Raw genomic sequence first — 11,823 nt, 5'->3', positions numbered from 1 at the left:
TTTCCGATGCCAAAAATTGATCAATTGGTGGACGCTACGTACGGGCACCTGAGAATGAGCTTTCTTGATGCTTTCTAGGGTTATCACCAGATTGCCTTAACCACCGAGGATCAGGAGAAAACTGCATTCATAACACCTAATGCTAACTATTACTATACCGTGATGCCATTCGGATTGAAGAATGCGGGAGCCACTTATCAATGAATGATGACGAGATGTTTAGGGATAAGATTAGGCGTATGGTTGAGGTATACATTGATGACATGGTAATAAAAAGCAAGCAGGAAGGGCAACATATTGACAACCTTAAAGAGGTGTTTGAGATACTCCAGTGACACTAGCTACGCCTCAATGCTGATAAGTGCGCTTTCATAGTAGAGTCCGGAAAGTTCTTGGGTTATTTAATTACCAAACGGGGGATCGAAGTTAACCCCGATCAGATTGAAGCAGTGAAACGTCTCAAACCACCGAGCAATCTGAAAGAGGTTCAAAAATTGATTGGCATGTTGGCTGCTTTCATCTGATTTATATCCAAGTTCGTTGATCGATGCCGACCATTTTATCAGCTTTTGAAGAAGTGGAAGGGGTTTCAATGGGATGAGGAGTGTGACAGCCCCAAAACTAGGAGAAGATCTATATATGTACCTCTTGTTTACGAGCATGCAACCAGTGCTGTGCTATAAAAGGATAGTGGTGTACAGCTGCCAGTTTATTACATAAGCAAGACATTTGTTGACGCCGAGACCAGGTGTTTACCACTAGAGAAACTGGTGTTGGCACTCGTGCATTCCACCCCAAAATTGCCCCATTACTTTCAAGCTCATACTGTCCATGTTCTAACCAAGTATCCTCTTCAGTCATTGTTGAGAAGATCTGACTTTACGGGGAGGATAGCTAAGTGGGGAACTCAGCTAGGCTCCTTCGACATTAGATATAGGCCAAGGAACTTGGTGAAGGGACAAGTACTTGCAGACTTCATTGCTGGGTTCTCGCCAAAAAGTACAGATATCATTTGCCTTGTGGGGGTCAAGCCATGGAAAGTATTTGTGGATGGCGCATCCAATATGGTAAGAGCGAGGGCTAGAATTGTGGTCATCACCCTAGAAGGGTTAAAACTAGAGCACTCGTTCAGATTAGGCTTTAGGGCTTCTAATAATAAGGTCGAGTATGAGGCTCTGCTTGCCGGACTGAGAGTTGTCATGGATTTAGGAGCCAAAAAGGTGGAAGTTTACTCAAATTCTCTCCTAGTAGTTAATCAGGTGCAAGGGAACTTCGAGGCCAAAGACCCCTGAATGATGGAATATCTACGACTGGTACAGCAGACCATGTGTAATTTTTCAAATGTCAAGGTTGAACGGGTACCCCGGGGATAGAATCGATACACCGATTCCTTAGCAATGCTAGCATCATCAATAGTTGACGTGGTACCTCGATTGATCAGGGTGGAGTTAGTGGCTGAACCGAGTATTACTGCTAAGGCACCGGTTGCACAGGTCACCATAGCCGAGAAGTGCTGGATCGACCCTATCATTGATTTCCTTGCAGAAGACCGAGCCTCAGAAGATGAAAAAGAGGCAGCTAGATTACGACGAATCGCTACTCGGTATTGGTTATCTCCCAATCGAAAGTTGTATCGAAGGTCATTTGAAGGACCGTATCTATAGTGTCTTCATCCTAATCAAGCTAAAGAGCTCTTGGTTAAGCTGCACGAGGGTGTGTGTGGTAGTCACGTGGGGGGACGCTCATTGGCTCACTGAGTAATGTCGCAAGGGTTTTGGTGGCCGTAGATAAGGAAAGATGCTATTGAGCACGCACGGAGATGTGAGCAGTGTTAAATACATGCCTCGATAATCCACTAACCTGCCGAGAACTTGAACCTAGTAAACAGCCTGTGGCCATTCATCCAGTGGGGGCTAGACATAGTTGGGCCATTCCCCCAGGCAATGGGCAACCGGAGATTTGTGCTGGTGGCGGTAGACTACTTCACGAAATGGGTGGAAGCGGAAGCGATGGCAAACATCCAATATGTTGATGTCAAGAGATTCATATGGAGAAACATTATAACAAGATTCGGTGTGTTGGAGTCTCTTATGTCGGACAATGGTCTACAGTTCGACAGCAAAGCTTTCCGAGAGTTTTGCAACAACCTCGGCATCAGGAACCAATATTCCATGCCGGCAAATCTGCAGAGCAACGGCCAGGCAGAAGCTACCAATAAGGCCATTGTGAGCGGATTGAAAAAGAGGTTGGGTAGATGGGCTGAGGAATTGCCAAGCGTCCTATGGGCATACTGGACAACTCACAGGAGATCCACGGGAGAGACACCATTCTCTCTAACTTACGGGGCAGAGGTTGTCATCCCCGCAGAAGTAAATCTATGCAGCGCCCAAGTCGTAGGATTCGCTCCGGACAAGAATGAGAAGCTAATGTCCAAGCAGCTGAGCTTGCTAGAGGAACACCAAGAAGCAGCCACCATTCGGCTGGCAGAATATCAGCAAAAGCTCGCCTAGAGGTATAATAGAAATGTGAGGAAGAGGGAGTTTTCCGCAAGAGATCTAGTACTTCGTAAGGTCGTAGGGAATACATGAGATATTAATGCAGGAAAACTAGCCCCGTCTTGGGAAGGGACCTACCGAGAGACTGCTATCGCAAGTGCAGGAGCATACTACTTAGAGGATTAGGAGGAAAAAGCTCTTCGCCGGCCAAGGAATGTTCACAACTTAAAAAAGTTTTATCATTGACCGGTTTGTCTCCAAAGATGTAAACTTGATGTAATTTTGCATTATTACGTATTAATATGACAGTATTTATTCATGTAGGTGCCTTTGCCCTCGTGATTCTCTCCATATTTCTAGTACTTCGTAAGGTCGTAGGGAATACACACGATATTAAAGCAAGGAAACTAGCCCAGTCTTAGGAAGGGCCCTACCGAGTGACTGCTATTGCAGGTACATGAGCATACTACTTAGAGGATTTGGAGGAAGAACCGCTTTGCTAGCCATGGAATGTTCACAACTTAAAAAAGTTTTATCATTGGCCGGTTACTCTCTAAAGATGTAAACTTGATGTAATTTTGCATTATTACATATTAATATGACGGTATTTATTCATGCAGATGCATTTAACCTATTACTATTAAGTTATTATTGCCGGTCAAGAAATATGGATAGAATCACGAGGGCAAAGGCAACTCATTCACGCTAAGGACAGAAACCTGCCCTCGATTCGATTCCTATCACCGAGCAGGTAGAAACCTTAAGACATTGTTTTCTAAGGATAGAATACTACCCTTAGTTAGATTCCTATCACCGAGTAGGTGGAAACCTTAAGACATCGTTTTCTAAGGAAAAAAGCCTGCCCTTGGTTCGATTCCTATCACAGAGCAGGTGGAAACCTTGAGACATCGTTTTCTAAGGACAGAAAGCTGCCCTCGGTTTGATTCCTATCACCAAGCAAATGGAAACCTTAAGACATCGTTTTCTAAGGACAGAAACCTGTCCTCAGTTCGATTTCTATTACCGAGCAGGTGGAAACCTTAAGACATCATTTTCTAAGGATAGAAACTTGTCCTCGATTTGATTCCTATGACCAAGCAGGTGGAAACCTTGAGCTATCGTTTTCTAAGGATAGAAGCCTACCCTCGGTTCGATTCCTATCACCGAGTAGGTGGAAACCTTAGGACATCATTTTCTAAGGACAGAAACCTACTCTCGGTTCGATTCCTATGACTGAGCAGGTGGAAACCTTAAGCTATCGTTGTTTAAGGACAGAAGCTTGCCCTCAGTTTGATTCCTATGACCGAGCAAGTGGAAACCTTAAGCTATCATTGTCTAAGGATAGAAGCCTGCCCTCGGTTCGATTCCTATCATCGAGCAGGTGGAAATCTCAAGACATCATTTTCTAAGGACAAAAACCTGTCCTCGGTTCGATTCCTATGTTCGAGCAGGTGGAAACCTTAAGCTATCATTCTCTAAGGACAGAAACCTGTCCTCAGTTCGATTCCTATGACCGAGCAAGTGGAAACGTTAAGCAATTGTTCTCTAAGAACAGAAACCTATCCTAGGTTCGACCTTTTATACCGAGCAATGAAAACCTAAACTAGAAGATCGTAAGGGCAGGAAAGTTGGTCCCAGCCACCATGAGTGAGAAAGAAAGGTATGATGATCAGGTTAACCCCAATCATATACAAGGTGGGTAGTTCTCAAACAAGCATGGATGAATTTAAAAATAGGAATGAAACACACAAATTTATGTCTCAACAATACAATTTAAAACCATCCAAACAATAAAGAAAATTTTCTATCGCCATAGCCCGACGATCTAGGCTTACCAAATATAAAGCTAGTAAAAACAAAAAAGGAAAGAAAATAGGGATTGAATCATCATACGACAGGGTCAAAAGAATTCGGTGGGGAGGGGGGCAGGTTGCACAGGTTCGTCTTTGGCCGGCTGAGCTACTAGAGGGTTTTGATCTTGAGCAGCTTCAGCTCCGGTACGGACCTTGCTTGTAACCTCCGGATCAGCCGTTTCCACATGAGCATCAATGTCTCGTACAAGATCCCTCGTACTCGGAGTTTCCTTATCTGTGGCATCAGCTTAACTTTGAACAGGAGGGGTAGGGGCCGGGTAGGGGATCTGCGTTGGATTCCACAACGGGGAGTCCTTTGCTACTCCTATCGCTTGAAGAGCAGCTAACCATCCTTCCCCGAATCCATGTTGCCAAGCTTGGTGGATGATCGGTTCTACAGAGCTTTCAAACTCTGAGAAGCCTGCGTTGTACCACTTATCCTCACAAGCTTCGAGGGATTCTTTCAAATCGGCAATTTGATCAGCTTGGGCTATATTCAAGCTATCCGCCGTCGCTAGCTTGAGCTCTATCTCGCCTAGCTTCGTCTCCATGACGTGAGCTTACTTTCAGCAGCCTGCCGGGCTTTCTTGGCATCTATTAATTTTCTCTCTGATGCCGCGGCAGCCTCCCTCTTCTTCCTGGCAGTAACCTCAGTGACGACCATCAGCGCCTTCTCCCGCACAACGGCCTTGGCTGCATCCTTCAACCTCTCTTCCATAACACCAGCTAGCTGCGTAGCCTGAAAATAGAACAATAACAAAATGATGAAACTGGGAAGAAAGCTATCTATTACAACATACGCAATAAAAGGAATAGGAGATTACAACAATGGTATGCCATTATAGCCGTCTAGCAAGCGTCTCGTCGTCACCGTCCGAAAAATAGTGAACATCCTTAGGCAGCAGGAGGCCTTGCACCAAACTTTGAGCTACTCGCCCCCCTTCGCCCTTGTCCTATATCTGAACGCTGGCGATGGCCGGTAAAGGCTTATCAACTAACAGGAAAGCATGCTGCTAGCCAGCCTCGGGTTGAGAAAAAGATACCATGTTGGTCCCAACCTAAGCCGCTGGTGGACTAACAACCGGCATCTCTTGGATCTGAGGCTCGCCCCTTGCACGGGGCGAGGTCTTTGGTAGGGCGTCACTTGGGACAAGAGTGTTCTTCTCGACAGCTCGCTTCCTCTTTCTAATCTCACCAACGGGAAAAGCCTGACCCATCCCTTGGGGGGATTGAGGTTGATACACAGGTCCGGCACCGGGTATAAACCAAGCAAGGGTCATCTCCCTATGCTTCACCATTTTTTCCATGTGGTCGGATTTAGTGCCCGAAGTACCTGCTGGTTTGGCAGCTTCTTCTCGGGCTATTGGGGTAGCATTTTCTAGCTATTCGATGGCTTCGTGTCTCTTTCGATTTTGGGACACATGCTCGGAAGACTCGTTCCTTATAGGCGTAATGTCATCTACGGTGGTATAACGGGGGCCAAGGTCTCGAGCCTCACTAGTAGTAAGCGTAGGAGGAAGGAATTTTTTGTGCTAGACGTCTACATGCGACAGGAGCAGACTGTCTACCAAAAGCGTTTGGCCGAAGCTTTGCCAAGTGGTGTACACTGGGTTAACGTCGAGGATCAAATGAGATGCCCTAAGTTACCTGTCGTCGTGCACGAAAATCTCCAACCTAAGAACAAAATTGAGATCTCGTGTGTGTATAACTCGGGAGTCCGGCAAAAACCTTTTCGATTTTGCAACAAGCCCAAGAAAAAACCAATTAGTTAAATACACTAAAATAAGACGCAAAACCAGAACAAGTGAAGATTCACAGTACCGACCAACTTCGTGTGGCAAAAGCCGGCAAAGTAGCTCACCGGCGAGCCAGTTGCCATGCACCCATACAAACTCTCCAGTCGAGTTTCTATTGGAATCGGGCAAACAAGAGATAAGCCAAACCCGCATATCTCTAGTCTTTAGATAATAGTCACTTGTAAAATTACCGCCCAATTTGTACATGAAATTGATGTTGTGATGGTTCAGTTGCAGCCCGAATATCTGATTCAGTCGGCTGACGCAACTAAAAATTCTATAAAAGTTAGGGGGAAACTGGTCGGGACACAGACCATAGAACCCCAGGGTGATTATGATAAGGGGGTTTATAGGAAATCTAACCCTACCCTCTAGTATAGACATCAATGGAAGAAACACTGCATTTAGGTCAACAGCCTTTTCAAGAGCAATATTGCCCTCTTGGTAGTACGCAATGTCAACATCCCCTAGGACACCAAAGGTTTCTCTAAAACTAGCCAAGCCAGCCCCAGGAGCGAGAAAATGAGAAAACCCCATTCCTAAAGAATGAAACAAAAAAGAATTGAAAAGAGAAAGATAGAAAGAACTTACTTTAGGCTCTAGAGAGTGAGAAACTGGAGGAGTGTGTATGCACAGAAGAAGAATGCTTAGCAAAGAGAAGATTGGGAATGAAAGGAACACAAAGAGTGAAATTGGAGCCTAGAATGGGCTATTTATAGGGCTTGAGGCATTTAATGAGGCAAGGAGCGGGAAAACCCTCCCAAATTCCTTTTTGGGTAACCTCCCTACATGCGTGGGCACAGTTTACGAACAGTTAGACGGTTCACAAACCATCAAATTTTAATTACTAATGTGACGACCTGACGTGGCACCACTTTCAAGAAATCTACTACGATGATTGCCCTGGCCACGTGTAAAGGGTGTTCGTTGTCCACGAGAAACCATCATCATGACTTGACCAGGATCCTTGATTCATTGCCAAAAGCAAAACATGAATCAAGGGGGGGCTATTGTACGGTCATCACCCTCCTTCAAGACCATTTACTTAGAGGCCCAAGGAGGTAATAACCCGTGTAAGGACCAGACACTGATCGGACCGACTGGCTCATTCCAGGCATGTTTTTATGCTCATCGAAAGCATGAACCTTAGGGATGAAATAATTCACAGCGTGACCGACAAAGGTGAAGCCTAACCACTTCCGATGAATATGTTCCTCGGGCAGGTAGAACTCGGAGTGCACAACATCACCTAGGGAATACTCCTGCCGGGCATCAAATCCACCGGTTGAGTTAGTTCCAATGCCACTGTTACCTTCTCCTACTCACCACCAAACATCCACTTGCGAGTAATGGTATTGGACCTCCCTTTCGTTGCCTAAGGAATGTCTCTGCCGGGCAACAGATCTAATGGTGGAGCTAGTTCCAATGCCACTATCACCTTCTCCCACTCGCAATTAAGCACCTACTTAGAAGAAACAATATTGGACCTCTCCTTCCACTGACCAGAGAAGCGATCATGGAAATCCTACTAACTTTGACTATAAATAAGCAAGGGAGATTCAGTGGAAGTGGTTGGCAATTTTGGAAAGTAGATACTAAGGAAAGGAAGAGATAATCTCGAGAAAAAGGGGAGAGTGATCTTGAGAACATAAGGGACTTGGGTACATGGGTTGCCGAGCATAGCACCACCCATTGTAGGAAATCTGAAAGCTTGCAATACAAGTAGATTGTGAGCCCAAATAGATTTCAAGCCCAAAAGCCATATTTGGGTGCGCACATAACTAATAAGTATTTTTTTTTTGTGTAATGAGGAATTAATACTATAGCAAAGATAAAAATATCAAGTTATATTTAAAATTTTCTCTAAAAATGTTATTTATAAATAGAATAAAACACAAAAACCACCTCAAGGTTTGAGCTAATATAGGGTATTGCGAAAACTTCTTTTAGACTATCTAATGGTGGTATGTGCATTTCTATATTAAGTGACTTCAACTTTAAGTAATGTTTTTTCACCATGGTCACAATCTATTTTTATATATTTTTTAATTTAAAATTGTGATTCTTCAAAACTGTTAGGTATTTCAATATTAAGTGACTTCCAAAAAAAAAGTGACTTCAAATTAAAGCAATGTATTTTCACTGTGATCACAATGTATTTTTATAATTCTTATGTAAACTTGTGATTTTTCACAATTGTCAAGTATACTTGCATGAGTACAATGTATTTCACACAAAATAAAAGGAGGACATTCTAAATGTCATAATATTTTGTGGGGGTGCAGATCTGAGTCCACCTCGAAGACCTTAGCCCAAGGAATATAAACAAAGAAGCCCCTCCACGGTAAGAGGCCGACCTAAGTCCCAACGAGGGACAAAGGAGACCTACTGTTGGGAAGAGGCCATCTGAGGACAATACTGAGGCGATGAAGCCTGTATTCATTTTAATTTGGATTTTTTTTTTTTTTTTTGGAGAACAAGATTCATTCTAGACTTGCATGAGAATCTCTTTGCATTGGTTAGGTTACTTTCTTTTCATCAATCTGCTTCTCAAAATATTAAAATTAAAATTAAAAAAAGTTAAAAAAAAAAAATCATCAATCTAAAGTGCATGCATTTGAATTGAGCCCAATCACCGCCTGTAATTCCTATAACATTTTACTAAGCCACGTCTTTAACTTTTTTTCTCTTTGTTTCAGTAATTTGCGTCGTTGACATAAATCGAAACTTGAGAGAGAGAAAAGTCAACAATTTCAGCTGCTAACCTAATAAGTTAATTCTTTTAACAGTACGTAGTCACGTAAATACATACATACATTCTCTTGGCTTTCAAACTCTTTATTTAAAAAAAGAAAAATCAAAGATTGGATAAGTCATAATGTTTATTGAGGACCCCAAACATTTCGCGGATATGTATCACCGTGACTTTAGGCACCAAGTTAGCCTTTCATTCTTTCTCAGAAAGTTACGATATTTCGAAACAGATAGTAAAAAGATGCATCTTATCTATGCTTGATTTTTAAGTATAAAATTCTTTTAATATACCAATCAGACTAGGGAGGAATAACCTAGGAGCATGACTCCTTTTCATGCTTGGTTTCCAATGTATAAATTTCTTTTGATAGACCAATCAAATTAGGTAAGAATGACCCAATATTATGTTTGAATATACTTGACTTTGAGTGGTCCAAACGACCTAGCGCTTTTTAACCATTATTGGTTGAAACTTGTGTTAGGACAAGGAGTGACATGTGAGAAGTGAGAACTCACGGGATCAGCGGAATCAGCCATCGACTGAGAAAAGGAGCAGCTGACTACTTTTCTAGCATCTCTTTTCACTACTGTCAAATGTCTATGGAATTTTTTTTTTATATATATTTTTTTTAATTTGTTTTGATGCATATTCTGATAAGTTTACTGTTGGGTTACATTTTCTCCCTATACCCTTAATACTTGCAAAATTTAAAAATTATTTGAGATCAGTAACATTATTTAATTTATTAAATATGAGTTTATGAATTAAATAATATATAATATTCGATTGGCACAAACGATAGCATGCACATTAATAACATAGAAAAGATGTATTCAAATAATGAGATTTTAAAAATAAAAATTTAATAAAATAATTTCTAAATAATTCAAAAAAAAATTTAAATTAATACGTAATATAATATTGTTTGAAATTATACTAAATAATGTTGTGACACAATTACTGAAGTGATTAAAAGTGAGTGGTTTACAAAACTAACATGCGTAGAGCTTATTCTTGTTTCTCATACCATTCCATTTTTCTATTCTGCCACGGGTGTGACCTTTGCGAGTCACATGCTATCACAGCATTACACAACGTATCACTTTCTTCTATTTATCGATCACTTCAGGTGCATGACAGTGTCAACTAATTGGTAAATGTTTAACGAGATCCGTTCATGTTATTTTCATATAGATGGGTTTTTTTTCCCCCAAATCTAAAAGATAGTGGTCAAAATCAATACTTGTTTGCCTTGCTGTGTGCACCATTGCAAAAGTCATGCATGGTTACGGATAGTTCCATCCATCCACCACCATTGAAACAGGAAGTGAATTGAGGATCAAAGTGAGAAAGGGTTTAAACTTCAAGATTAACGGCATATTATAAGTTTATAACTGTCTAAAAAAATAGGTGTCTTGTATTTCATTTACTAGAAGAGAACTTTTCAAGTATCAAATTATGAGATATAAAAGTCCTAGATAAAATGGAAGCAATTTACCTTTACATAGGTACTTAATGGTGCGCTTGGAATCCAACTTTTAAAAACAACCATAAACTACCGCACTTCAAGTTGAAAGAAGGTACGTTCAAAATCACTTAAAGATGTAAATGAATTGCCACCCAATGAAAGACGGATGACTTTATAATTTATTTTAATCTTTTCTCCTAAATTAGTTTATTTATGAATAAAAACATTTGGTTTTATTCATAGAGTTCCAATTAATTTCTATTTCACCAATTACAATATGTCATATCTACCAAAAAAATTTCCATTTTTTTTAAATAATTAATTACCTAACAAAGGGGAAAAAAAGGACATATCAATATATCACAATATATGTTATAAATGTTGGAGCATAAACTGGAATATTAAGTGGAACCGAAAATTAATTTTTATTCCTTATTTATCATTAAACCTTTCTAGATCATAGATGGAGATGCTTTATTAAACATTAAACATATATAGCCTTTAGTAAGGTTTCTGGCCAACATAGTTGCCAGGAGGATCATAGTTGCAACCAATGAATGTCCCTCCATTGTTGCACCTCACTTTAGCACATCCTAGACGAACTGAGTTGCGCCAAACCACTTGAGTATAGTGCAGGCACTCCCCACCAACACAAGAGTTAGAGTTGTAGTCGTAGTTAGCCTTCTCGTTCACCCACAATTTCACTGCATCTGTGCCTGAGAGGTCACCGCTACCCCATGCAATGTTTTCACCATATTGCCCACCAGAGTGCACAAGATTGCAATCACCAATACGTTGATTAGCATAGTTTTGTGCATATGCTGCTACGGTGTCATCCCAATTTAAAGGGGGAACTCCCACATCTGCACGGGCTGCATTATGGGCATTAAGGTAGTCTTCTTTGGAGTCTTGGGCATGGGAGAGATGGACTAGGGTTAAGCTCAAGAGGAAAACAAAAGCTAGTGAGATCTTACACAACCCCATTTTAGTGCAAAGCAAAATCTTCAGCGATTGGTGGAGAAATAAGGTATGTGCATGAGGTATATATAGGGAATTAGGGATATAGGTAGTGTGAAAAATGGTGTGATGAACATTTGAAGCAATGGTTGAATGTTCAAAAGCACAATGTGGATAACGTTAGAGGAACTAGAAGGACCAAAACAACCCTTGAATAGTATTTGCTAATGACGGAATAATTATAGTTTGTTTGTTATTCAAATTACTTTCAGTTAAAATATTTCATTCGAAGAAAGCATACTTTTTTTTTTTTTTTTGAGAAGAAGAACGAAAGCATAATGACGTCTACGTAGATGATGAAATACCATTCGATTTTCAGTCTTGACTCTTGACCTTGACTATAGACAAGAATATACTTTGGGCTTCCCGGTTCTCTAGAAATAAATGGTGGTAGCAAACATTTTAATTTTCAAATTGAAATAACATAGCATCGCGTAAA

The 11,823-nt window shown here is 41.1% G+C and overlaps 1 protein-coding gene across 1 annotated transcript; it reads right to left on the bottom strand.

Moving 5' to 3' along the window:
- Positions 1-10,768: 10,768 nt before the first annotated feature.
- On the bottom strand, positions 10,769-11,402 carry LOC142642477 (pathogenesis-related protein 1-like). Its single transcript, XM_075816838.1, has one exon. The coding sequence runs from the start codon at positions 11,349-11,351 to the stop codon at positions 10,869-10,871; it is 483 nt and encodes a 160-aa protein (XP_075672953.1). The 5' UTR covers positions 11,352-11,402; the 3' UTR covers positions 10,769-10,868.
- Between the last annotated feature and the right edge of the window lie 421 nt (positions 11,403-11,823).

The sequence above is a fragment of the Castanea sativa genome, chromosome 7 (genome assembly GCF_040712315.1).
Source record: "Castanea sativa cultivar Marrone di Chiusa Pesio chromosome 7, ASM4071231v1".
Taxonomy (NCBI): Eukaryota; Viridiplantae; Streptophyta; class Magnoliopsida; order Fagales; family Fagaceae; genus Castanea; species Castanea sativa.
Note: the sequence above shows the minus strand (reverse complement) of the source record. Positions and strands in the feature narration are given on the sequence as shown.